The following is a 26,149-nucleotide window of genomic DNA, read 5'->3' as shown; positions in this document are numbered from 1 at the left end:
GTAGTTAAGTGTTTTTATTTATTCACTATGTATGGAAGTGAGAGCTGGACCATAAAGAAGGCTGATCACCAAAGAATTGATGCTTTTGAATTCTGGTGCTGGAGGAGACTCTTGAGAGTCCCATGGACTGCAAGAAGATCAAATGCATCCATTCTTAAGGAAATCAGCCCTGAGCGCTCACTGGAAGGACAGATCGTGAGGCTGAGGCTCCAATACTTTGGCCACCTCATGAGAAGAGAAGACTCCCAGGAAATGACCCTGATGTTGGGAAAGATGGAGGGCACTAGGAGAAGGGGACGACAGAGGACGAGATGGTTGGACAGTGTTCTCGAAGATACCAGCTTGAGTTTGGCCAAACTGCAGGAGGCAGTGGAAGATAGGAGTGCCTGGCGTGCTCTGGTCCATGAGGTCACAAAGAGTTGGACACGTCTAAACGACTAAACAACAACATTTATTCACTTGATTTAGGGTGGCAGCTGACCTCCCTGCCCCCCTCTGTCTACACCCATGGCAGACACCATTGCGGGAGAAAGGCAAGAAAGCAAGGGTTATGGCAGAACCCAAACTGGATTTAAATCCCCTTTCAGAGCTTCACTGTTGATACAGGAATACCTGAACATCAGCTGCAACATGAAAGAACTTCACAATGAGGGCTTGGGAGCACATCTCTGAAGAGGGCTTGGCAACATGGTGCAGATGCTAAGAAAATGGATAGGGAGATCTTTCGTGATCTTAGCTCCTGGAGTGATCCAATGAACAGAAGGAGAGCTGGAGGCGCTGCTGCAGGAGGCTTTGGGCTGAGAAAATCTGGTGTTTTTTTAGATACAGTGGTACCTTGGTTTACAACAGTAATCCGTTCCAGAGGTCCATTCATAAACCAAAACAGGTTGTAACCCAAGGCGCGCTTTCGCCAATGGGGCCTCCAAAATTTTTTTGTTAGTAATCCAGAAAAAAATGTGTTATAATCCAAAAAGAGAGTGCAAACCAGGACACGCACTTCTGGGTTTGATGAGTTTGTAATCCAAAACGTATGCAAACCAGACTGTTCACAAACCAAGGTACCACTGTACTGCTAAAGTTATTATTGTTGGTGGTTGATCAATATTCCTAATAAAAAAATATTACAAATAAATTATGATGTTCAATGTTGATCCTTTTACAAATTTTACTCTGCTTCATTTGATCCAAGATGAAGTGAGGATTTTATTTTCCCTTAATTTGGGTATATTTTTAAGTGTAGAAATGAAGAGAAAACAATTAAGACAATTATAAATCCACCAGAAACCTTATTCAGATTCAGATTCTGGATCCTCATAGATTCTGGTTCCTTTTGCAGAAGGGTCCAGCGCTTAAGAAAGGGCTGAGGTGTCCCAGGGGAGACTTCTGAAAGCTTTTGGAGGTGGATATCCTGTAGCCAGCACAAAACGTCTGGGAAGACACACAAAAAGTAGCGGGGGAGCAGTTTATCTCTACGTAGACATTAATGTTTTGCTTATGTTAATCATGAAGATATGTGTTATCTGCACAGGCCCTGTGGCAGCAGCAGGTCAGGTCAGAAGGGAACTGTTTCTGGGGCTGCCAGAACCCAACATCATGCTATGAGGAACCTCCTGGTGCAGAGGCAGTCTACCTCTGAATAAGCTGAAGCTGTGGAGGCGAACAACAGTGAGAGGGCACAACAGTGAGAGGGCGGGGTGGGGTATTACTCAGAAGGGTGGTGGGAATGGGTGATTGGCTAATAGGTGTGGTAACCCTATTGATGACTGTTAAAGACTGCAATTGGTCTTACAGGAAAAAGCTTCAGTGTATCTGAGGAAGTGTGCAAGCAGATGAAAGCGCATACCCACAACAAACTTAAGTGGTCTCAAAGATGCTACTGAACAATTTTTGGAAGGATTCTTTTAAGGACTTTTAAATGGATTTATTTTTTTAAAAGACTTGGTTCTTTTGGAAGATTTTTTTCCTGGAGTTTTTTAAATGATCTTTTTCAAGAATTTTTTTGGTTTTTTTATTTTGCCTTTAAGAGGGTGTGGAAGTCAGTGGCCGACACCACACAATGTGCTGTGTGAAGAAGAGAATCACCAAAACCTGTGAGCTAACCCTTTTCATCAATCTATAAAAACATAGGCACTCCTATGTCTACTCAGAAGTAAATCCCATTAAGTTCAAAGGAACTTGCTCCCGGGGAAGTGGGCCCAGGGCTGTAGATTAAATTTCCTCTTCGCTCCATAGAGCTCAGAGAAGATTAGAAAGTCATGCTGCCCTCACTTCTGATTTGAGAATCAGCTTTTGGGTGGCAGAAATGAGGAAATGAAGTTGAAATGGTTAAGTAGCAAAGTGGGGGCCCCGGCAAACTATTGCTGTGGGAATCAGATGGGATATCACCTTGTTTATATCCCTGGGGGAAAGTGTCATGTGGGGTGGATGGGGCCATTATACCATCGGGTCTGAAATAACACAGGAGCAACAATAAGTAGAATCTTTAATAAAATCAAGCAAGTTAACAGATGAAGCATATTTCCACATTTGTTCAGGCATGTTACAAAAAGGGATAAGAGGTGATCTCCAAAAACATATAGAGTCATACCTATAGATATGTTGCCTTCAGGTAACATAATTTCTAGTTATGGACAGCGGCAAACCCGGAAGTCCCAGAACTGGTTACTTCCGGGTTTCGCCATTTGCGCATGTGCAGAAGCTCGAAATTGCACCACGTGCATGTGCAGACACGGCACTTCATCTTATGGACGCTTTGGGTTGTGGATGTGCCTCCCTGTGATGGCCTGGGACTTGGGCTCAGACTCAGAACCAGAGGAATCTCAGTCCGCACCAGATCCTTTGCCTCAGGCGGCATTAAACCAAGTCTGGGGCCTGATTCTGAAGAGCCCCAGTCTGCACAGGTTCCCCTGCAACAAGCACCAGCTGGGCCGAGACAGGGGCCTGAGCCTGCCCTGGCTCCAGATGCGGGGATTACCTCGTGGCCTTCAGCTGGGCCATCACTTACAGCTGCTTCACTACCGGTTGGGTCAGGAGAGGCTGAGGTGGCCTCTGGGTCTAGTAACCCACGACATCTCCCGAGCTGCAGAGACTAAGGTCTGAGAGAAGGAGAGACCTGAGTACTGGCAGGAGGAGTGCTCGCCTTCGGGAGAGACAGGGAGGTGAGTCACCGGGGGATCAGGACCGGCCGTTATCCTGACAAAGATAAAAGGTTGTTGGACCCTGCCCCAGCTTGCGGGAGCAACATTCTTGTTTCCTAGAACCTGCCTGAGACACTGTGCCCGACCTAGCCTGGTTTCCTGCCTCGGCCCTGTCAGACTGTCTCCTTGTGGAATCCTTGGATTCTGGACTGGACCTGGACCACATTGCTCAGGTTAACCCCCGGGCCCAGCACACTCCCGAACAGATTACGTCCACAACCTGAGGCACCACTGTAGATGTTTCTGATTGTTTGCAAGAAGTCACCTTAGAGAAAATAATTGTATAAATGGGAATTTACTACCACTCCCTGAAATCCCCCAAATTGACTCTGTTCAGTCCTTGGAACTGCCAGAGGCTCTTTCGTTCTGGGGATTAGCAAGACAAGTCAGGGAGACCCCTGCAAATGCTTTGAGGAACCTTTCCTGGAGGTCAGTAAGCAAGGCGGAGGGCTTAGAAACTATTTACAGAGCAGGATTTGGGCACCAAAACTGTGAGTCTCCATCTTGCTTTCTGGGCTCTGGAGGTTCGTGTGAGATCTCACACGGCCCCTTCTGACAGTCACTGCCCCCAGTCTCCCAAACTCTATTTATTTATTTTTCTTTTTAAAAAATGCACAAGGCTGCGAATGCCTAAGTGAGTCACACACAAATTTTGGATCTCTTTGGACAGAGATTCTGCTGAATTGCCACATGAGCAGAAGGAAAGGGATTTTGGTTGAGATGACTGAAATGTCATCGTGGTGATGAGTTGTTGGGGTGAAGGTGAGAGTTCATTCTTTCCAGAACTAACTGAAGATTCCAGAGGATTCTGGAAATTGCTAGAAGCTGTCAGAAAGCTGGACCTTGCGTCAAGGCCACATCTGTGAGAGGAGCAGTTTCTGTTCTAACAGAAGCTGTATAAAAACTGTGTTTAGTCCGCATTTATCTGGCAAGCTGACAGAATGCAAGAAAGGGATGTGGGTCGCAAAAAGCAAAGCCCGGAAAATTCTAACTAAGAAACGCTTCAGCAGACAAACTGTAAAAGGGAACCATTATGCTTTTGACCCGGTAGTAAAATATTTCTGTCTGTGCTTAATTGCCTCTGTGAGTTACTGCCTTCGTTGTCTGGGTCAGAGCTCCTGAAATGGTTTGATGTTGCACATCTCTCTGCTGATTTAGGACTGCTGGCACTGAGAAGCATACTTAGCAGTGAACTGGGAAGCTTGTCTGTCTCTACACTCAAGAGACTGTCAGGTGGTCTTTGGTGAACATGTAAAAGAAGGGCTGGAGGGTCTCTCCTGAGAAGGAGGCTTCTGAGAATGAGTAGAGGAGGACTGCTGTATCAGCATCGTAAAAGGACACCCGTCCCCCTTCACAGTTCAGGGCCACTCGGATCCTCTTAGGCTCCCCACCCAGCATCGAAACAGGGGGCCCATCGCAGGTGGAGACCCTGTACTGATCACCCCACTTCCCTATGCGCCAGATCCCTTCCTTAGGACCAGCAATGAACTTGCCTTTCCTCTTCACAGACTCTCTGGCCACCCCAACGGCCCATTCCCCCTCGCTCCCCACAGTAACCTCCCAGAAACACCTGTCTTCCCCGAACGCTTCACTTCCCAGCACATAGAAATGACTGTCAAATCTCTCAGGGATGTCTGTCAGCTCTTGACACACTTTTACCGAGCTAGGACCAAAAGAGAAAAGGCCCTTCCTTTTCATAGGCTTTAGGGCAACCATCCACTTCCTCCTCTCCTCTCTTCCCACAGTGACCTCCCAGAAATGTCTGCCTGATATGAAACCCTCACATCCCAGCACATAGCCATGCATGTCAAATCTCTCAGGGTTGTCTGGCAGGTCTTGATAGACTTCCCCCCATCTCACACTCTTGCGATCCTCAGACAGGATGAGCCGGGGATTTGCTGTGTCTGGATCCAAAGTTACGTTTTCTGTGGGGGCAGAGGAGGAAAGAGAAGAAAAACAACCTCAACTGGAACCTGACTTTTCCTTAGGCACATGACAGAAATAGCATCCCCTCTGAAATGAACAGGGACTCCATGGATCTGCATTCGAGAGAGGAATGTTCATCAAGTTCTTAGTAAGGTTTCTTGAAACATTTGTAGTTCTTTCAAGTGTTTGAAGTACTTAGCGCACATTATCTACATATAACCCTTGCAACGACCCTGTAAGTTAAGTGAATCTTACTATGCCCATTTTTCAGCTGGGAGGATGAGGCTGATAGATACACCCACCCCCCACAGTTCATAGCAGAAGGGAGTCAAAATAGGGACTCCCTAATTCACATCTTGATCTTTTACCTCACATCACATTACAGACCACGTTTGACATGCCAGGTAAATCTGGCAGCAGGTGCTCTCACCATCCTTGTAACCACCATTCAGGTTTCAGTTGTATATTTAAAGTATGTTATACTCCATCCTTGCAGGTAGTGCATAAAAAGCAAGAAAGTGGTTAGGTTACCCCGCCCCCTGTGTGAAATGTCCTACTTGGGACTCATGACAGCACATCATAGAATCGTAGAGTTGGAAGAGACCCCCGGGGTCATCTAGCCCAACCCCCTGCAATACAGGAACCTCGGTGAAAACATCCATGACAAATGGCCGTCCAACCTCTGCTTAAAAACCTCCAAGGAAGGAGAGCCCACCCCCTTCCGAGGGAGAACGTTCCACGTTGTGCAAAATTCACAAACTGGAACACCTACTTCCGGGTTTGCAGTGTTCTTTTTCCAAGTTGTTTATAAACTAAGTGTTCCAAAACCAAGGTACCACTGTATATAAAATCAAACCAAAAGCAATAACCCAATAACGCGCCCCCCCAAAAAAACCCACATTCTAAAAGGGTGTTGGATATCAATAAGATCAACCAAAGGCCTGGTTAAAAAGGAACATGGTTGTCTGGCGCCTAAAGCTGTGTAATGTAGATGCTGTTGGGATACTGCCAGGGAGATAAAGCCCATCATGGCCCCCACGTCGCCTCCGGGTGTCCATCGATCTCCCATAGATACAGTATCAGCAATTAGCGACACGAGCTCCAGAAAATAGCTTGCCACATTCCAGAGCTGATGCACGCTCTATCAGCAGAATTCGCACAGCGAAAGATGCATGCAGGAGAGCATATTTACAAGTTTATTCAGCGTTGGTCAGAACAAAGAAAAAACATGACTGCCTGCTTCGGTCTGCTCAGGCACAGAGAGTGAAACGAAAGCAAAGAAAACATAAACTTCCTGTGAACAGGAAGTACGCAGACTCCGTGACTCACAAAGCCTGCTCCCTTTTAAGGTGGAACGGAAATATCCTAACATCTGCTAGGCAAACTTCCCTGGGGAGAGTATTCCACAGATGGGAAGCCACTGCAGAGAAGGCCTTGCTCTTGTGTTGCCACCCTCTGTTCCTCGAGGAGGAGGCACACGAAGAAGGGCTTCGGAAGATGATCTCAGGGTCCGGGAAGGTTTATGGGGGAAGGGGCGGTCCTTGAGACATTGTGGTCCTGAACCATTTAAGGCTTTATAGGTCAAAACCAGCACTTTGAATTGGGCCCAGAAACTAATTGGTAGCCAGTGCAGTCAGACCAGAGTAATATGCTCAAACCATCTTGCTTTAGTGAGCAACCTGGCCGCTGAATTCTGCACCAACTTACGTTTCTGAACCGTCTTCAGGGGCAGCCCTACATATAACGCTTTGCAGTAATCTAACCTTGAGGTTACCAGAGCATAGACCACAGTAGTTAGGCTAGCCCTGTCCAGATAGGGGCGTAGCACTCGGGGCCACTGAGGCCACCTGAGCCTCGAGTGACAGCAAAGGATCCAGGAGGACCCTTAAGCTACAAACCTGCTCCTTCAGAGGAAGTGTAACCCCATCAAGAGCAGGCAACCTCCCAGCCATACCAGCTGTACCTTTTCCAGCTCTTATGGATCCCTTTTTGTGGTGTTCAGGATCAGGCCAGACTGGCCTTCTGTCTTCCCATTGAGCCCTTTCTCCCCTGGTCTGTGCTGTAATTCTGCCCTGCTCTTTTAAGTTTACTCAGGTTTCTCTTGTTTTAGCAAGGAAGCCATGTCTCCGCTCCAATACAAGACCCCCCATCTTGCAGGGAAGCCGGACCCCTGGAGTTCACACCCAGGCAGCCCCCAGCTCCCTCCACTGACACCAGAACCCTTTTACCTTCCAGCCCCCAAAGCGTTGTTGCAGCCATTTTCTGAGCTATTTGTGTTCATGCATTTCCTACTCTTACACCTTACTCTTACATATAAAGGGTGGGGATCTTGTATGGCTCAAAGGGATATTTCCCCCTCATGTGCCGGCAGCCTTTGGTTTCACACCACCCCTGTGTCTTATGGAGATTGGGCACAGAAAAGCCAGCCATCCTGGGCTGGGGGCTTCCTAAGAGTCTGCAGGATCAGGCCAAGAGCCCCTCTAGCCCAGCAAGCTGTTCTCACGGAACAGAGGCCTCTGGGAAATATGGGGAAATAAGGCATGGATGGAAGAGCGGCAGTGGCCTGGTCTTTTGAGAAGCGGATACCATCTCTCCTGAATTAGTTCTTCTGTTTGATTCAGAAATGGCTGAATAAACTCAGCCAGATGAGCGGGGTATGAATAATTATTATTATTATTATTATTATTATTATTAAATGTACCTTTTTGCAGCTGAAGTCCATATTTCACAGTGTCTGGAAGAGAAAAGGGAACAGAGATTTACCATCACACCATCATTCAGATAACAAATCTGGAAAGAACAATATGAGCTAATGAGTAGCCAGGTGTTGTGGACTACAAGTCCCATCCTCCCTAACCACTGGCCACGCCGGCTGGAGATTATGGGAGTTGTAGTTAAAGCTATCTGAAGCTCTCCATACTGGCTATCCCTGCATAACCAGGGCAGGGGTGATGTCAAGGTTCAGGCCTGCCCAAATCTTGGGAGGAGGAGCAGGACCCCCAGAAGATCTCCCCATCAGCAACAAGGTCCAGACACCCCTGTTGCAGGACGGGAGGCCTCAACCCCAGTCCCCTCTGCTCCTGGACAGCCCCCTCCTTCCCTCCTTCTGCCCCCCTTACATCAATCTCAGGGCCAAAGGAACAGAGGAGATGCCTGAAAAGCTGTAGGTGAGGCTACCTGGGAAATGGGTGAGATGCGTGAAAGCACCCAAAGTGTGGCTGAGAGATGGGAAGAGGTCAAGGACAACTTTTCATAGACAACTTGTAATCGTGCAAAGTCAGAATGACCCCGGAATCACCCCTGCCATCTGAGATCCCAAGACGGTCCCATGAGATTTCACAGGAGTCTCTCAGAGTCCCGTAAACATGGCAGAGGTCTTAAAAGCGATTTGCACGGTGGCCAAACCCTTCATGGCAAGAGCTTTCAAGCCTTTTACCTTGCTGACTGGAATCTGGGAGACTCCCCCAAGATCTCGCAGGAGCTTCCAGAGACCAGCAAGAACGGTTTATCCTCCTCTTTCAATTGCATAAGAAAAATCAGTTGTGCATCATCTACATAGGAAAGTGTGGCTTTTAGATATTGAAAGAAAATAAACAAGCCTTCTATTTTCCTGGAGCTGGAGCCTTTCATGAACAATTTTAAATATCCAGTACAAAATATTTTCAACCCATCTTTGCTACCTCTGAATTTCTTCATGACACCCTCCAGGAAGGGATTTATATCACAAAAGTCCCAGATCCTCCACTTCAGGACAGGAGGAAAAGCCACCGGAGGATCCTCTAAGTTCTCCTTCGCTTGAGACCTGGGAGGAGAAGAACAAAGTCAAGCCAACATCTTTCCAACGCAAGGAGCTTTCTAAGAAGGCAGGTGTCTCATCCTGATGATAAATGCATGATGGATATATCATGAAGACTTGGGAGCAGAGTTCTTCCTATGGCAAGACGTCATCAAGGTGATGTCTGAATCTAGAAAGTATCTAAGAAGTTGAAGGAAAACCGACACACACCTGCGTTCAAAGCATTTTGAATGAAATATATGAAGAGGAAACTGAAGATAAAGAAGCTGATATATGCACAAATTTTTTTGGAAGAAAAATGAACCATACTGGATCCTTACGCAGAGATTTTAAGACTACACCAGATTTAGTGAGGCATTTCAAGTGATTAATGAACAAAACAAAATAGGTTTGGTATGTACATTTCTGAAATATAAGGAAGTTCAGAATGCTTTAGAATGGCTTTTGCAATTAACATTATAAATGTGTTTTAGCACAGTGGTTATATTTTACAAATGGAGAAAAAAATAAAAAGTAAAGCAGTATGTTCTAAACATGGGAGGGTTTGTAGTTGTCTGGAGGACAAGCCTCTCAGCGGCTGCTATTCGCGATGGCTGGTCAAAGGCCTCAGTGCCTCTGAAACCACAGGACGGAAATGTCCTCTGCTGCGGGTTTTGCACTGGCATCTGCTTAGTCACTGTGAAAACAGGATGTTGCACCAGATGGGCCGCTGGCCGGATCCAGCAGGGCCCTTTCTCACATTTTTATGTCTGAGGAAGAACCTGCAGAAGCCTGAAATACGTCAAATATTTATGGGTAAATTATAGTGAATATATTTACAAGCCCCTTTGGGATGTCCCCGCTTTTTGTATCAATTGCAGAATAAATGAATCTATCACGGAGAAGGGCTTTCAGAGATGTGTAATGGGAACAGCTTTGTTCCCGTGTTTATAGATGAGACCAATTGCTACAAATGACTGTGAAAACGTGTCCCTGTTTTTGTTTGTGATTTTGTGAAATGGACGATGGAGTCCTAAGCTATTTCTGGATGGAGGAACTGGAACTCTGGACATTTTTCACCCGTTAAACAGGAACTTTCCCAATACAGTATCTTAAAGCAGTAGATTTCCATCACTTACCTCTGCAAGAAGCGTCTGATATCCTAGAAGGAAAGAAAGAAAAAGATATCTGTGGAGCCATTTCTGCAGAGAGCCCTGCGGTCAGTTATAAATACTAAGCAGCTGAAGCAGAGAGAGGTTAGCCGAGGACAAAACAAAAGAACCCCAATAAAATACACAGTGCCACATAATTTTGGAATAACCACGAGATGGCAAAAGTCAGCCACTCCAGTGATGACGAAGAAAAGGTCCCTTTCTTCTCTTTTGACCAAGTCTCCCAAACACCTGAGAGATTCAATCCCACCACTATGCTGACACCTTTTACCATTCATGTACTGTTTGTTTCTCTTACAACAGTATTTTTATGTGGGGAAGGACTAAGAAATGCCTGTAGTCTGAAGCAGCACACTCCACCTTCTCGCATCACGATGAGGCCTCACCTGCAGGAGTTCACTGGCTGGTTCCTGAAGCTTCTCCTCCATCTCCCGGATGAGGCTGTCAAGAGAGGAGACTTCCCTGGAGAGTCTGGCCAGGTGCGCCTCCCTTTTCTTTGCAATCTCCTTCTCCACTTCTGCCATCTGGGCCAGAATACGTTTCTCCTGTTCTTCCAGAAACTGGTGCAGTCGCCTGAACTCAGCCACCATCTTTTCCCTCTCTGCTTGCATTTGCTTCTGCACCAGCAAAAACAGGAAAAGGAAGAGAATACACCAGATATCTAGTCTGCTGTTGCATGATAAAAAGACCAGAATTCAGTTGGAAGGGCATGTCTGTCATTTTAGGGAGATCACGGCAGTAGGAAGAGAGTTTCATAAAAATCTACAAGACCCACCCCCTCCTTCAAATGGTCTTTCATGCCCTGTATTTCAGTTTCCTCACATACTGATTCTAGACCATGGGTAGGCAAACTAAGGCCCAGGGGCCGGATCCGGCCCAACTGCCTTCTGGATCTGGATGGTCTGGGAATCGCTGCGTGGTTCTGATTCTGATCATTTGGGCTGCACCATTTCCCCCTCCCTCACACACACCACGGTGGCGCCTCCTCCTGGCTTCTCGCCGCCCTGCCTAGAGCTGAGAACAGTGGCGGAGGAGGGAGGAAAGCAGGGAGAGGGGCTGAGGGAGGGGGGGAAGTGAAGCCCCCCTTCACCGGGATCCCCGTCGCCCAGGCCTGGGGTCGACCCCCGATTGCATCTCCTTTCACTCTCCAGATATGTGTGTGTGTGTTTGTGTGTGTGTGTGTGTGTGTGTGTGTAGTTTGGCCTGCCACAAGATCACAAGATCTGAGGCACAGTGAACCGGCCCCCTGCTGAAAAGGTTTTCTGACTATAGCACTTTTTCACTTCCAAGTACGGTAACAGTGATGCTTACAAGCAGGTCTTGCCTTTCCTTTTCTGCATCTGCTTTAAACACCAGAATTTTCTATCTCTCCTTTCTCATGTTGTCTAGGCAGCTGCTGATCTGATCCTGAAAAGAAAACAAAATTTGATAGATTAGATGATAGATAGATAGATGATAGATAGATAGATAGATATAGATAGATAGATAGATAGATAGATAGATAGATAGATAGATAGATAGATATACCGTATTTTTTGCTCTATAAGACTCACTTTTTCCCTCCTAAAAAGTAAGGGGAAATGTGTGTGGGTCTTACGGAGTGAATGCAGGCTGCGCAGCTATCCCAGAAGCCAGAACAGCAAGAGGGATTGCTGCTTTCACTGCTCAGCGATCCGTCTTGCTGTTCTGGCTTCTGAGATTCAGAATATTTTTTTTCTTGTTTTCCTCCTCCAAAAACTAGGTGCGTCTTGTGCAGGGGCGCCGACTTATAAAAAATATTGGGGGGGGGCGGGGGCCCATACCGATTTATAAAAAATATTGGGGGGGCCCAAGACCTCCAAACCGCTGCTGCTGGGGGAACGAAAGGGGCGAGCCCCGGGCTGCCCCGACCTTAAGTGAACCTGTGAGGGCCCGCCCTTTGCGGCAGCCGATTGGCTGCCGCCGTGGGCGGTGAATATTAATGAGCTAGGGGGAATCCCCGCTTCTCGCGGGGCTGACGCCAGCCCCACGAGATTGTTGATGGGTCGAGAGCCCGCAACCCCACCCCCTCTCTAGATCGTGAGTGGCTTTGTTTTAACTCATTACTGAATGTATTTTAAAAGGTAACTATCATCAAACAAGGAAAATAAAAAATACCAACATAATTTTGTGATTTTACAAAGCATAATATAACTAATAATTTTCTTAAATTATTGGGGGGGCAGAGCCCCCCAAACGAATTTTTGAGGGGGCTCGGGCCCCCTCAGGCCCCATGGAGTCGGCGCCTATGGTCTTGTGGTCTGGTGCGTCTTATAGAGCGAAAAATACGGTATATCTTTATTGTCATTGTCCCATGCAGGACAATGAAATTGCAAAACTACATAAAACTATGTAAAAACTACATAAAACTACGTAAAAACTACATAAAACTACGTAAAAACTACATAAAACATTCAAAAAAACCCCAAAACTCTAAAACCCTATTTTAAAATACACTATACTGTAGAAACCCCTTATGCTGCCTTTAGAACCAGAATTGCATTTGCATAGAAACTGTTTCTCAGGCAGCTAGTCTGAGAATTCCAGCTGGGTTGCTGTTTCTTTCCCTTTTTCAAGTAATAACAGTCAACTGAATCATATGCTTGCTCCCTGCCCCACATTCCTAGGTCCTTCTGGAGGTTCCCCTTCATTCCTGCCCCCTGCCTTGCCCCCACCTTCCAGTTCTAGGATCCTTCACTGGGAGCTGCTTCCAGAGGAAGAACTGTGGGGAGTGACTCCAATATGCTGCAGGGGGACACAGAGGGAAATTCATCCCTCGAAAGATGATGAAACGTTTATTAATTAGTGTTTTCAGAAGTTTCACAGGGCTGCCCAAACACTCCTGCCAGAGGGGGTGGGGAGAAGACATTATTTCAAGAGTATCTTGGCATCATTCCTGCCTTGCAGGGGGTTGGACTAGATGACCCTTGGATCCCTTCCAACTCTAAGATCTTGCAGGCCTGGCTTGCCTACAGCTATTCCATCCCCCGAGCAAATCCAGAGCAGAGGCGTAGCATGGGCCAGCCTGGGGGGCACCTGCTGTGAGCTGTTGCGTCCTTTGCGCAACGTCTTCCATCTGAAGGACTCAGCAGGCTCGCACCCTGCCAGCCACACACACACAGCTTTTGCAAGTCTCACAAAGCGGTGCTGGGCTCGCAGTGCACTGTGAGACTTGCACCCCTCAAAGCAAGGCAGCATCAGCCACAAAGCAAGGTTCCCCACTACATGGCCGAGCAGGCGGCGCAATGCCCCCCCCTCTTAGCCCCAGTTACTGGGGGTCGCTCCACTGGCACAACTAGTCCCCATGGAGTGTGGCATGCCCCGGGCACCAGCAAGGAACTCTCCGCCACTGATCCAGAGTGTTTTCCTACCTTGTACTCCTGGGACGCCTCCTCTATAGGAACTGCCTTGTGGCTTTTGTGCTCCTTGGCTCTGTCACAAACCAGACAGATGGGGGCTTCATCCTCCTTGCAGAACAGCTTCAGGGGCTCGTGGTGCTTCTCACAAACTCTCCCCTTTCCTTCTGCCTCCTCTTTTCTGCCCAGAAGGCTGAATTTCTTAGTTATTTCCACAACATTTGCCAGCTGCAGGTTTCGCCTGATGCTGCCTTGCTCCACTCTTTTCCTGCACTGAGGGCAGGAAGCCTCTCCCTCGGATTTCTCCCAGCACTGGATCAGGCAGGATCGGCAGAAGTTGTGCCCACACTCTGGGATGATCACTGGATCTTGGAAATACTCCAGGCAGATGGAGCAAGTGGCTTCCTCGCAGAGATCCACGACGGGACCCCCAGAAGCAGCCATGGCCACTGCCCCAGGGAGAGAGTGTTGATTTCGTTTTCTCTCCTTTCCGTCTGCAAATGGGTGTGTTTCCTTTCTGGGAAATTCAGACTCGATGCGTCCAGATGTCTGCTGATATGGAGCTGTGGAGTTAGCTGGAGCAGAGAGCCTCTTCCATGTAGAGGAAATTAATTTCTTTATTCTAAAAGGAACGCTCTTGGCGGCTGCTCGTTTGAGGAACCATTTCCAGTGAGAGCAGGAGAGAAGTGTGGTTGTATTTTCCCTAACTTCACATGAGCCGCAGACTAATTTTAAAACCAATGACTGAATCCTAACTCCATTTCCCCCACAAATTGCTCCATTTCTAGCTATTCGCCTCAATGTAAAGAGTAGAAGCAGCCCAACTCTCCATCATGGTGCCTATTTTTATAGGAAGGAAGTTGAGCAGTTGGGGGAGTGGTGCAGGAAAAACAACTTACTCCTTAACTTAAAGAAAACAAAAGAGATCATTGTGGACTTTAGGAAATGTAAATTGAATATTCAGCCACTTATTATTGAGGGGAAGTGCATGGAACCAGTCTCAGATTTCTCGGAATGGAGTTGAGAGACGACCTAACCTGGGGAGAGAACAGCAAAGACCTGGCGAAGAGAGCACAGCAGAGGTTATATTTTCTGAGAATCCTCCGGAAAAACAATCTCTCAAAGGACCTGTTGATGGCATTTTACCATTGCACTGTGGAGAGCGTATTAGCTTCTATTCTGTGTGTGTGGTTTGGGAGCTGCACGGCCAGGGAAAAAACAATGTTGTCCAGGGTTGTAAAGACTGCAGGGTGCACTCTTCCCACCTTAGATCTGCCAGGTGCCATAAGAAAGCAGCAGAGATAGCACATGATAGTACGCACCCCGGAAATGATCTCTTTCAGCTTCTGCCTTCTGGAAGAAGGTACAGGGTTATAAAGGCCAGGACTAGCCGCCTGAGAAACAGTTTCTATGCAAATGCAATTCTGGTTCTAAACGCAGCATAAGGTGTTTCTACAGTATAGTGTATTTTAAAATAGGGTTTTAGAGTTTTTAGGGGTTTTTGAATGTTTTATGTAATTTTTATGTAGTTTTATGTAGTTTTGCAATTTCATTGTCCTGCATGGGACAATGACAGTAAAGATATATCTATCTATCTATCATCTATCTATCTATCTATCTATCTATCTATCTATCTATCTATCTATCTATCTATCTATCTATCATCTATCTATCTATATCTATCTATCATCTATCTATCTATCTATCTATCATCTATCTATCTATCTATCTATCTATCTATCTATCTATCTATCTATCTATCTAGTGTGGACAAAATCACCAGCCTCTCTGATAACGTGAAAAAACACTGGGTCCGCCCCCTAGGTGAAGACTGGGATCACACAGCATTTTTAGCAATAGGAGAAACTCGGTCTTTCATAATAAAAAAATGACTGGGTCATTTTTAATCTGCTTTGAAGACCCAGTGAAGCTGAAAGGAGGGAGAGTCAGGGCACACAGAAGGAAGGACTTCTCTTCACACCGGATTTTGTGCGATTCCGATTAATTTTGCAACATGCAGAAGGGCTTGAGGGTGACATGAGGGAGGGGATCCCAGAGATCGTGAAATAAATATTTAATTGCCTCCCCAAGGGGTCCCTGCCTCAGGAGGAGGACCAGGACCTCCGAAGGAGCAGGATTGAAGGCTCCGTACCGGTCGGGAAAAGACAGAGACCACACCAGGATTTGGAAAAAGCAAAGCCTGATCTTTGTTTAAAGAACAGGAGGGGGAAAAAAACACCACCACAAAAAACTGTTGCAACAGGATCCCCGCTCACGCAATGACACGGAGTCAGAGACCCGGAACAAAAGGACTGCCTTGATTCTTATACCTTTTGATTTTCATCCAGAGCAATAGCAGCGGAGGTGGCGGGGAAGTGACAGGAGTGGTGCGAAGAGTGGATTAACATAAGGCAAGTAGGATGTTGAAAGACTTTTGGGAGGTGTCAATTTGCTGAAGGGCTCAGGTGATATGTGTTATTTAATTTTGGATCTGCTTAAATGGCTTTTCCTTTATCTACAGGAAAGCCTCCGCAACTGCTGATAATCAGCATGTAGATGTGAGGCTGGATGTTTGAGAAGATGTACAGGAAATGGCTAAAATATTAATGTGAAATCCTATTCTGCATTGCTATCAATTCAGGTATGATAGCCTGATGTTTGCATACTTTTTGGAAAATAAAACTGCTTTATTTTGAGCTCATGTCTGAGTGCATTCATGGTATGGTTTGCAGACCCACTAGGAGGCAGTGTGGTGGAGAGAGTTTTGGCAGCCTTTTGGATACAATATTGAGTCAAGTACATACATTTTGAAATACTTAGATTATTACGTTCTTTAAAACTACATTTTGGATACATTCAGAAAAGTACAGCATACTACGGCATTTCGTTAACGATATATTCACAAATACATTTTGTAAGGGAAACACATTTTAAAAGGATAGCTTCATGGAGAAAAGAGGTACAGTACACTTCAAAGAGGTACACTTCGTAGAGAAAAGATTCATTTCAGTAAGGGCACCTCAGAGAGAATACATTTACAGTAGACTCATTTCAGTGAGACATGAATAGCAACAGGCACGTTACATTAAGATGATGCAAAAAAATGGAAAAGGCACACACTATATCACATTCAACGATGCGTAAAAAGTCACAGTAAGATGACATATTCCCAACGATGCGTTCTTCAAGGCACAGTTTATTATTGTTGTGGGGCTTTTGGGTAAAATGATATCATTATGATCATTTTCCCTTTATTCCCCTCTCTGACCCTGATTCTCTTATGACAACCGAGGCTGACAAGTGGAAAAACAAACTCAGACTCTTTTTGGAAAAAGGTGAGCGATGGGGAAGCATGGTAAGAGTTATAGAAAATGTGGCAAAAGTGGACAGGAATATGATTTTCTCCTCATAGGCTGTGAGCTCAAGTTCTTGTATGTGCCAAATGCTACAATGCTCCTAATTTTGGGGCCTTTCCATAGGAAAAACCTCCTGCTTGATGTTTTTATTATGTTTTTTAAATATGCTGTAAGCCATCCAGAGTGGCTGAGGAAACGCAACAGATGGGTGGGGTATTATTATTCTTATTTTATTATTTAAGAAGTGTGCCCCACTCAAAGGTAATAGTTTGCATGCTAAACATGCGGTCCTTGATCTAACGCCACTGTCTCACGCCCACCTTTAACTGATGAATGAGTGGGAAGGGAGAGAAAGAGAGGCCAGGGGTGGTGAGGTGGGCCCCTGCCAGGGAAACAGGTGAGGGGAGGCGCAAGATCGGCTAAAAATATGTCCATAAATATGTGTACAAATAAAAATATCGATTATTGCCTCATAAGAAAAGGTTTTGTGATAGGAATTTTGAGGTCTTAGATATATGGTAATGTTCATAAGTGTACCAACCAAGCACGTACATAGATCAGCACAGGAAGGCCAACCTGGAACCATTTTGATTCCTAAACTGAGCAAATGTTTTCTCTGCAAGGTCAAAGTGGGAAACCTCCCCATTGTCTCTTTCCTCACAAATCCTGTCTTAAGGGCACATTTAAGATATGAATAGGGCGTGAGCCTGTGACCTGGCCCAGGGACTAAGTATTTATCATTACAAAAGATGGGCAAGGCTCCCCAGGAAATCCAATCAACTAACCTGCCAGATAAGAGATAAACGACAGGAGAAAAACAACATTCAAATTTCTGTTTTACACCGCCTTTTCTGTGATGTATGTATGATGTTTCTAGGGTTGGTCATGATCTACAGGGTGGCAATTTCAAAAGTCTTTATATTGTTCTGGGTGCCATTGTTCTGGGTTCCTCCTCTCCTGCAGGTGAGGGGAGCACCCTGTTGCAACAGATCAATAGAGATCAAGCTTACTAGCTGCTTTGCTTCTCAATATTCTCTGGTTGGCCTCTGTTATCTTCTCCTACCAAGAGGGAACCTATGTAAGGACTCTATATGGGCTCTTGGATACCCCATAAGAGAAAAGGGCAATTTTTGTTCACAGCAGTTTTTAATAGAGGGTGAATTGAATGGGTGGAGGGGTTGGAGGAGGTGGAAAGAAAAGCTAATTTGTCCATGGTTGGGGGTGCAATCTGGACAGTTCTGCCAGGGGCACAAAATCACCTAGCTATGGCTCTGCAAGAGGCGAATGCTTTTAATATTTATCAGATAAGGAAGGAAAGGGATTCTGGAGCTCCCAACTCTATGACCAGTTCCTTGCTGAAGAAAAAGGGAAACTGAGAGCAGGATTGAGGCTGAGGGAAGTTTCAAGTGGTGCCCATTCAAAATTCAAATTTTATTCAGAATAGTTGATGGTATTGTCTATAGGAAGCTGTGTCACTGTCTTTCAGGAGTTTGAAGAACTAAATCAGGACAAGAGTGAGTGTAGAATTGTTTTTTTATTCCAATTACTAGGTCGCTTCCTTTCACCTTTGTTCCCACTGCACCTATTGAAGGAGCTAATTCCCAAGGGAGAGCATGAGAGATGAAAGGCAGGTTTCAGCTGCTAGAATAGTGATTGCTGCTAGGTGGAAGTCACAAACTATACCCACAAAAGAGGAATGGATTTGTAAACTAAATGAATATTTAATTTTGGCAAAATTAACTGCTATAATAAGAAATCGGTTGAATCAAAAATTAAAAAGGAGTGGAAATGTTTTGATGAATATATGGCAAAATATTGTTCAAAAAATATGCTAATATGCCTAGATTAAAATGTGAAGTACTGGATGGAAGAAAAATTAGTAAGGAAAGATATTACGAATATAGAGATGACTTGAGAAGACTGTAGAATGCAAAGATTATTGTAAATTGTATAATGTGGAGGAAAGCCACTTCCGGCCTGCCCAGGAGGTGGGGTTGCGGGCTTCACGCCCACCCCACATGAGCGGGGGCTGGTCCCAGCCCCCGCAAGAGCAGGGGAATCCCGGCCGGGCCAGCCCCCCCCCCCCCAGCCAGCCATTCACTGGCTGTTTGGGGGGGCGTGGTTTGCCCTATTTAGAGCCGGCACGGAGGGGGCTCGCCCTCTTTTCGCCGGCTCGCCCTCACGTTTTCCCACCCTCCCTCCCTTTAAGTAGGCTTAGGTAGGTCTTTGACTTTGCTATGGACTTCGGTCTGTCGCCGCAAGGGGCATGGTAGGAATTTTTCCCAATTGGCAATTTCTGGCCTTTTGGTTTTTCGCCTACCTCGTAGCAACTCGTCACAACTTCTCGGCATTTGGCGGTAGGCATTGGTAAGAAGGGGTTAAGAGGATGTGGGGGGGGGAGGAACGCCATCACCTCCCCCCAGCGAGCGAAGGGTGGTCCGTTAAAGGACCCCGGGGGGCGTGGCCCTGTCCGAAGCCTATGGAGGTGTGGGCCAAAGGCACGCCCCAGAGCGGTGACCCGGGGGAGCTCCTAGTCGACGTGCCTCACGGGAGTCTCCCCCGATATAAGGTTAACCCTTCCCCGTGTCTCCAGCAAATGGGCTGGAGCCGGATAGTCGTTAGGACCAATGCCTATGCCAATGCCTCTCATTCCTGAATTCAATAAAGTTGTGGCCTAATTCGCCCAATTAACCTTAAATTTGGTGTCTCGTGTCTTTATTTATCCTGGCGGGGGGCGGGAACTCGCCACGCAAATCGAGTGGGGGGGGCGGAGGGAAGTGGGAGGAGGGAGAAAATAATATGATGGATTGAGGAAATAGAAACGTAAATCTATGGGGGGGATGGCGAGGAAATGGTGTTGGCTTTGGGACATTTGTATTGTAATGTAATATGTGAAAGGCAGGTTTCAGGACTGGCAGGAGAGTCAAGCAATTGGTGTGGTTAACAAAAGTGGTCTCAGAAAAGAATTACACCATGACAGAGACTCGGGTCAGCCAATCACTGTTCTTCCAATACGGCTTCCCCTTTAGTGCCTCTGAGAAAAGTCTGGAGAAGACTTGTCTGTCTCTACACTCAAGAGATTGACAGGTGGCCTTTGGCAGACACGTAAAAAAAGGGTTGGAGGGTCTCTCTTGAGAAGGAGGCTGCTGAGAATGTGTAGAGGAGGACTGCTGTATCTGCATCGTAAAAGGACACCCGTCTCCCTTCAAAGTTCAGGGTCACTCGGATCCTCTTGGGCTCCTCACTTGAAAGAGGGAACTCATGGGGGGAGGATAACTCGTACCCACCGCCCCACTTACCCAAACCCCAGATCCCTTCCCTAGTATCAAAACAGAACTTGCCCTTCCTCTTCACAGACTTTCTGGCCACGCCCACCGCCCACTCCTCCTCACCTCCCACAATGACCTCCCAGAAATGTCTGCCTGCTGTGAAACCCTCACATCCCAGGACATAGCCATATGTGTCAAATCTCTCAGGGTTGTTTGGCAGGTATCTAAACACTTTCCCCCTTCGCACACTCTTTCGATCCTCAGACAGGGAGAGCCAGGGATTTGCTGTGTCTGGATCCAATGTGACGTTTTCTGTGGGGGCAGATGAGGAAAGAGAAGAGAAATGACGTCAGCTGGGAGACGGACACTTCTTTAGACACATGAGAGAAATATGAAAAGGGTTTTCATGCACTGCGTTCAGAACTGGGGTGCTCCTTAAGTTCTTAATAATGATTCTTTAAACATCTGCAGTTCTTTCTACTAAAATCACAGTGGACGGAATTTAATACCTGCGATGTATAGAGTTAATACAACACAACTGCAGAAAGATTACAAGATTACCTAACCTAAACCGAGATGGAAGGAGGTCAAATGTTTGTAAGTTTGTCTGTTTTATGTTGATATGTGTTATTCCGATTTTCTTTTTTTGTTTCCCTTCTTTTTTCTTTCTTTTTTTTCTTTCTTGTTTTTCTATTTCTATTTTGTAACTGTTTGTGAGTTTTTTTGCTTTTCGATGTAATTTTTCAAGAATTCAATAAAAAGAATTTGAAAAAATAAAAATAAACATCTGCAGTTCTTTCAAAGCACTTCACACATCTCTCTCCTGAAACTGTGCCTCCTTTAGATCCTGAAATTTACCTTGATGCAGCTGAAGTCCAGAGTCCAGAGTGTCTGGAGAAGAAAAGGGAAGAGAGATTTAGCATCACACCACCATCCAGAGAACAAATCTGGTAACAACAATATGAGCTCCTGAGATTGTAGATGTGGTGTCATCCCATCATTCCAAACCACCAGCCACACCAGTTGGAGCTTATGAGCGTTGCAGCTGAAAATGTCTGAAAGCCACCACAATGGCCATCCCTGCATAAGCCAGGGCAAGGGCAATGTCCAAGTTCTAGGCCTGCTCAGACCTAAGAAGAAGAGCAGGACCTCCAAAAGACCTCCCCGTCAGTATCAACCTTGAGATGTAAGATCTCTTCCAGGACTGAAGATCTCATTCCCGCTTCCCTCTGATCCCAGATGGCTTTTTGACAGCCTCCCGCCTCCTTCACATCAATCTCATGGCCAAAGGAACCAAGGAGACGCCTGAGAGGCTGTAGGTGAGGCTACCTGGGAAATGGGTGAGGAGTGTGAAAGCATCTAAGGCCTGGTGGAGAGATCTGAAGCAGTAAAATACAACTTTCTACAGAAAACGTACGCGAGGGTTACTTTCCTGGGGATTGTGGATAAAGTTGTGTAATGTCAGAATGACCCCTGGAATTGCCCCTGCCATCTGAGATCTCGGACAGCCCTGCGAGACCTCGCAGGAGCATCTCAAAGCCCAGTAAGCAAGGAGGATGGCTTAAAAGCAGATTCCGTGTAGGGATTAAAAGCGCTTTTTCTCATGAGAGCCTCCAGAGCCCAGCCAATGAGGGCTTCCTGCTTGCTTTCTGTTTATTTATCTGCAATCCACATAAAAGGTTTGATTGTATAAGTAAAACCAGCATGTTGTGAGTCATCTGTATATTAAAGTGTGGCCTCTGGACATTGAAATAAAACAAAAATAAATAAACCTTTCCTGGTATTACTAATATTACGTATGACCTGGAGCCTTTCATAAACACTTTTAAACATCCAGTATAAAATCCCTGTTGCCTTTCCTCATTACCTTTGAACTGCTTCATGACTCCCTCCAGGAAGAGATTCATATCACGGACGTCCCAGATCCTCCACTTCAGGGCAGGAGGAAAAGCCACGGGAGGATCCTCTAAGTTCTCCTTCTCCTGAGACCTGGGAGGAGAAGAACAAAGTCAAGCCACCAAGGAGCTCTCTGACAAGGCAGGTGTCTCATCCTGATGATAAAGGCATGATGGGTATATATCCTGAAGACTTGGGAGCAGGGTTTTTCCAATGGCAAAAGGGAGCATCTAGAGAGCACCTAACAAGATGAAGGAAAACCGAAACACACCTGCTTCCAAAATATACAGAAGGAAATATAGGAATATGAGATTGAAGGTAAAGAAGCTGATATATGCAAATTAATATATATATATTTTGAAGAAAACTTAACAATACAAGGATCTTAGGCAGAGATTTGGACTACACCAATTTTAGTGAAGCATTTCAAGTGACTATAATAATAATTTTTTAGCCCAGTGGTTACATTTAAAAAAGGAAAAAATATTAGAAATTAAAACTGTATTTTTTAAACGTGGAAGCTTTTAAAATATGTTGCAGTTGTTTGGGGGACAAGGCTCTCAACGGGTACTATTCATGATGGCTGGGTCAAAGGCAGTGGTGCCTCTGAACCACAGGAGGGGAGTGTCCTCTGGGGCTCAGATCCTGCTCACGAGTTTCCCACAGGTTAGTCACTATGAAAACAGGATGCTGGACTTGATGGGCCATGGCCTGATCCAGCAGGGACCTTTCTCACATTCTTATGTCTGAAGAAGAACCTGCAGAAGCCAGAAATATGCTGGATATTTAGGGGTAAGTTATAGTGAAGATATTTACAAGCCCCTTTGGGATGCCTCCCCTTTTTGTATCAATTGCAGAGTAAACAAATCCATCACAGAGAAGAGCCTTCAGAAATATGCAATGGGAATGGCTTTCTGACTGTGACTGTAGATGGGACCAATGACTATGAAAACGTGTCCCTGTTTTTGTCTGTGATCTTGTTAAATGCATGATGGAGTCCTAAGCTATCTCTGGAAGGAGGAACTGGAGAGCGAGTTTCCCACCTATTAAACTGGAACATTCATAGCATCAGAATAAGGCAGGGGTTTTCTATCACTTACCTCTGCAAGGAGCTTCCGATATCCTGGAAGGAAAGAAAGAAAGATGTCAGTGGAGCCATTTCTGCACTGCAGTGATGACTAATAAACGCTCCCCTTCTTCCCTTTTGGCCAAGTTGTCCAAATAGCTGAGAGATTCAATCTCACCCTGGTTTACCATTTTGCCCTGCAGTGCATGCCGGCTCCATGTTCACCTGCGACCAATACTCCAGTCACGGATCCCAGGACAGCACCTGAAGGAACACGCGCTTGATGCAGTAATGATCACCAACTTGGAAGGGTTTGGAAGGTTGGGTTTTGCAAACTAGCCACAAAGCCTATGTACTACTTCAAGTGTGGGAGGGGCAGTATCAGTTGTATTCAACTGGTTTTACTCAGATACACTGAAATGAATGAACCTTGGATAGCCACCCCCATTAGTCTACTCTGAGTAAAGGTTACTTGACTACAAGCTTCTACCTCTGGGAATCACAGATGGGAAGAGCCCTATTGGCTTATGGGCTTCCCAGACCAAAGAGAGGACAGGATGCTAAACTGAAGGCGCTTGCAGTTTAATCCACCAGGACCCGTTTTTGTGACTCCAGAGTTAATAGCTTTCATCCTTCTTCTACCGACTGTTTTTTTTTTACAACGATATTTTTCTGTGGGGGAGGACTAAGCCTGCCTCCAGCTGTTTTTGGCCTACAATTCCCATCATCCCTTGCCACTGGTCTTGCTAGTCAGGGATGATGGGAGTTGTAGGCCAAAAACATCTGGAGGCACAAGGTTGGGAAACACTGGACTAAGGAATGCTTGTACAATCATACCTCAGGTTGAATTTGATTCAGGTTGAGCGCTTTCGGGTTGCGCTTCGCGGCAACCCAGAAGTAACGGGGCGCATTACTTTCGGGTTTCGCCACTTGCACATGCGCAGACGCAGAAAATGACAATCTGCACATGCGCGTAAGCGGCAAAACGCAACCCACGCACGTGCAGATGCGCTATTGCGGCTTGCGTTCCATTCAGGATACAAACGGGGCTCCGGAACGGATGCCGTTCGCATCCCGAGGTACTACTGTAGTCTGAAGCAGCCCACTCCACCCTCTCACATCAGGATGAGGCCTGACCTGCAGGAGTTCACTCTCTGGTTCCTGAAGCTTCTCCTCCATCTCCCGGATGAGCCTGTCAAGAGAGGAGAGTTCCCCGGAGAGTCTGGCCAGCTGCTCCTCCCTTTGGGCTGCAATCTCCTTCTCCACTTCTGCCATCTGAGCCAAAAGAAGCTTCTCTTGTTCTTCCAGAAACTGGTGCAGTCGCCTGAACTCAGCCACCATCTTTTCCCTCTCTGCAACTGTTTGTTTCTGCAGCAAAAGGTTGAAAGAAGAGAACAGTGGGCCAAAATCAGGCATCTAGTCTGCCATTGAAGGATGAAGAGGCAAGTTATCAGAATTCCCTCAGAAGGCAATGTCTGACATATTCAACAGAGAAAGAGCTTTGTAAAAACTTACAAGCCCACCCGCTCCTTTAAACGGTATTTCATGCTCTGTGGGAGATCAGACAGTTCAAAAAGAAACCTCTTTCTCTATTTCATATTCATTTCCCCAGATTTTGATTTAAGACTACAGCACTTATTCACTTCCAAGTAACAGTGATGCTTACAAGCAGGTCTTGGCTTTCCTTTTCTGCATCTGCTTTAAATTCCAGAATTTTTTCTCTCTCCTTCCTCACATTGTCTAAGCAGCTGCTGATCTGATCCTGAAAAGAAAAGAAAATCAAACTTCAGTTGCTTTTTTCTTTGTTGGAGTTTTAGTATTCATAATAACAGGAAAGTTGAATCATCTGCTTGCTCTGCCCCCCAAAACTGTGGTCTTTGCCTTCATCATCCAGGGAGCCTGTGGCTCAATGGGTCAGTGTGTCTGGCTGTTAACCAGAAGGTTGGTGGTTCGAGCCCAACCAGGGATGGCTGTGGGCAGAATTCCAGCATTTCAGGGGGTTGGACTAGATGGCCCTTAGGGTCCCTGTCACCTGCACTGCCCCACCCTCCAGCCCTTTCCTAAGGGAGCTGCTTCCAGAGGAAGGACTGTGGTTGAGTTACTCCTGCATGCAGGGGGGGGGGTATGGGGCCACTGTATTCCCCCAAAAAGAAAAAAAGGAAATGTTTATTGAAGAGTTTTGGAAGTTTAGTTACTGTTTGGCTGCAGGAGGGGAGAATACATTAAAACATTTTCTTGCAAGACCCCCTTCTCTGTATCTCTTTCACCCTCACCATCCCCAAAGGAAACCCAGAGAGATTTCCTACCTTGTACTCCTGCAACGCCTCCTCCAGAGGAACCACCTCGTGGCTTTTGTGCTCCTTGGATCTGTCACACACGACACAGATGGGGGCTTCTTCCTCCTTGCAGAAGAGCTTCAGGGGCTCCTGGTGCTTCTCGCAGACCCTCCCCTTTCCTTCTGCCCCCTTTTCCCCTGGAAGAGAGACTTTCTCGGCTCCCAGTATTTCCACAACGTTTGCCAGAGGCCGATTGGGGATGAGGGTCCTGTGCTGAATGATTTCTCTGCACAAAGGGCAGGAAGCCTCTCTCTCGGACTTCTCCCAGCACTGGATCAGGCAGGATCGGCAGAAGTTGTGCCCACACTCCGGGATGATCACCGGATCCCTGAAACACTCCAGGCAGATGGGGCAAGTGGCTTCCTCGCAGAGATCCTGCACGGCACCCCCAGAAGCAGCCATCGCCAGGAAGAGAGAGAACTTGGTTGCCTTTTCTTCGCTTTCCGCGTGCGAATTGCTATGTTTCCGTTTCCCGGGAGGAGATTATTCCAAGGTGGCGACTCAAGATTTCCCTTCCGCTCCGCAGAAGTGGAGTTAGCAAGGAGATCTGGGATATTTCTTCTCCCGCCCAGGAAATTTAAGCAGGACCTCGGCTGCCTTAGAGATGTGTCTTTAAATGGATCAGGGTCTCTTTGATATGGAAATTTATTTATTTGTAATGAGAATTCCTTGCTTCTAATTTAAAGGGCCATGCACCTAGGAGAGACAGAGATAAGTGCTTTTGATTGTTATTTTAGCTTCACCGCCAGCCTCGAACGCCACTGAATGAATGACTCTGCCGA

At 46.3% G+C, this 26,149-nt stretch overlaps 1 protein-coding gene and 1 long non-coding RNA gene across 2 annotated transcripts in view; both read right to left on the bottom strand.

Annotated features, from left to right (window-relative positions):
* Positions 1-2,465: 2,465 nt before the first annotated feature.
* LOC309361139 (uncharacterized protein) overlaps positions 2,466-26,149 on the bottom strand; it is a 36,138-nt gene continuing 12,454 nt past the window's right edge. The window contains 18 exon segments of the mRNA XM_081896096.1: positions 2,466-4,417; positions 4,419-5,122; positions 7,825-7,857; positions 8,804-8,925; positions 10,038-10,060; positions 10,457-10,687; positions 11,382-11,432; positions 11,436-11,477; positions 13,460-14,270; positions 15,597-15,649; positions 19,770-19,874; positions 19,876-20,381; positions 20,928-20,960; positions 21,937-22,058; positions 23,066-23,088; positions 24,169-24,399; positions 24,698-24,793; positions 25,338-25,850. Coding sequence (XP_081752222.1) covers positions 4,352-4,417; positions 4,419-5,122; positions 7,825-7,857; positions 8,804-8,925; positions 10,038-10,060; positions 10,457-10,687; positions 11,382-11,432; positions 11,436-11,477; positions 13,460-14,270; positions 15,597-15,649; positions 19,770-19,874; positions 19,876-20,381; positions 20,928-20,960; positions 21,937-22,058; positions 23,066-23,088; positions 24,169-24,399; positions 24,698-24,793; positions 25,338-25,850 — 3,765 coding nt within the window. The 3' untranslated portion in view covers positions 2,466-4,351.
* LOC309365396 lies at positions 16,111-18,759 on the bottom strand. Its single transcript, XR_014166104.1, has 2 exons — positions 16,524-18,759; positions 16,111-16,463 (listed from the first exon to the last, which is right to left on the bottom strand). It is a non-coding gene; the product is annotated as an uncharacterized lncRNA (long non-coding RNA).

The sequence above is a fragment of the Podarcis melisellensis genome (assembly GCF_964234715.1).
Source record: "Podarcis melisellensis genome assembly, chromosome: 2".
In the NCBI taxonomy this organism is placed as follows: Eukaryota; Metazoa; Chordata; class Lepidosauria; order Squamata; family Lacertidae; genus Podarcis; species Podarcis melisellensis.
Note: the sequence above shows the minus strand (reverse complement) of the source record. Positions and strands in the feature narration are given on the sequence as shown.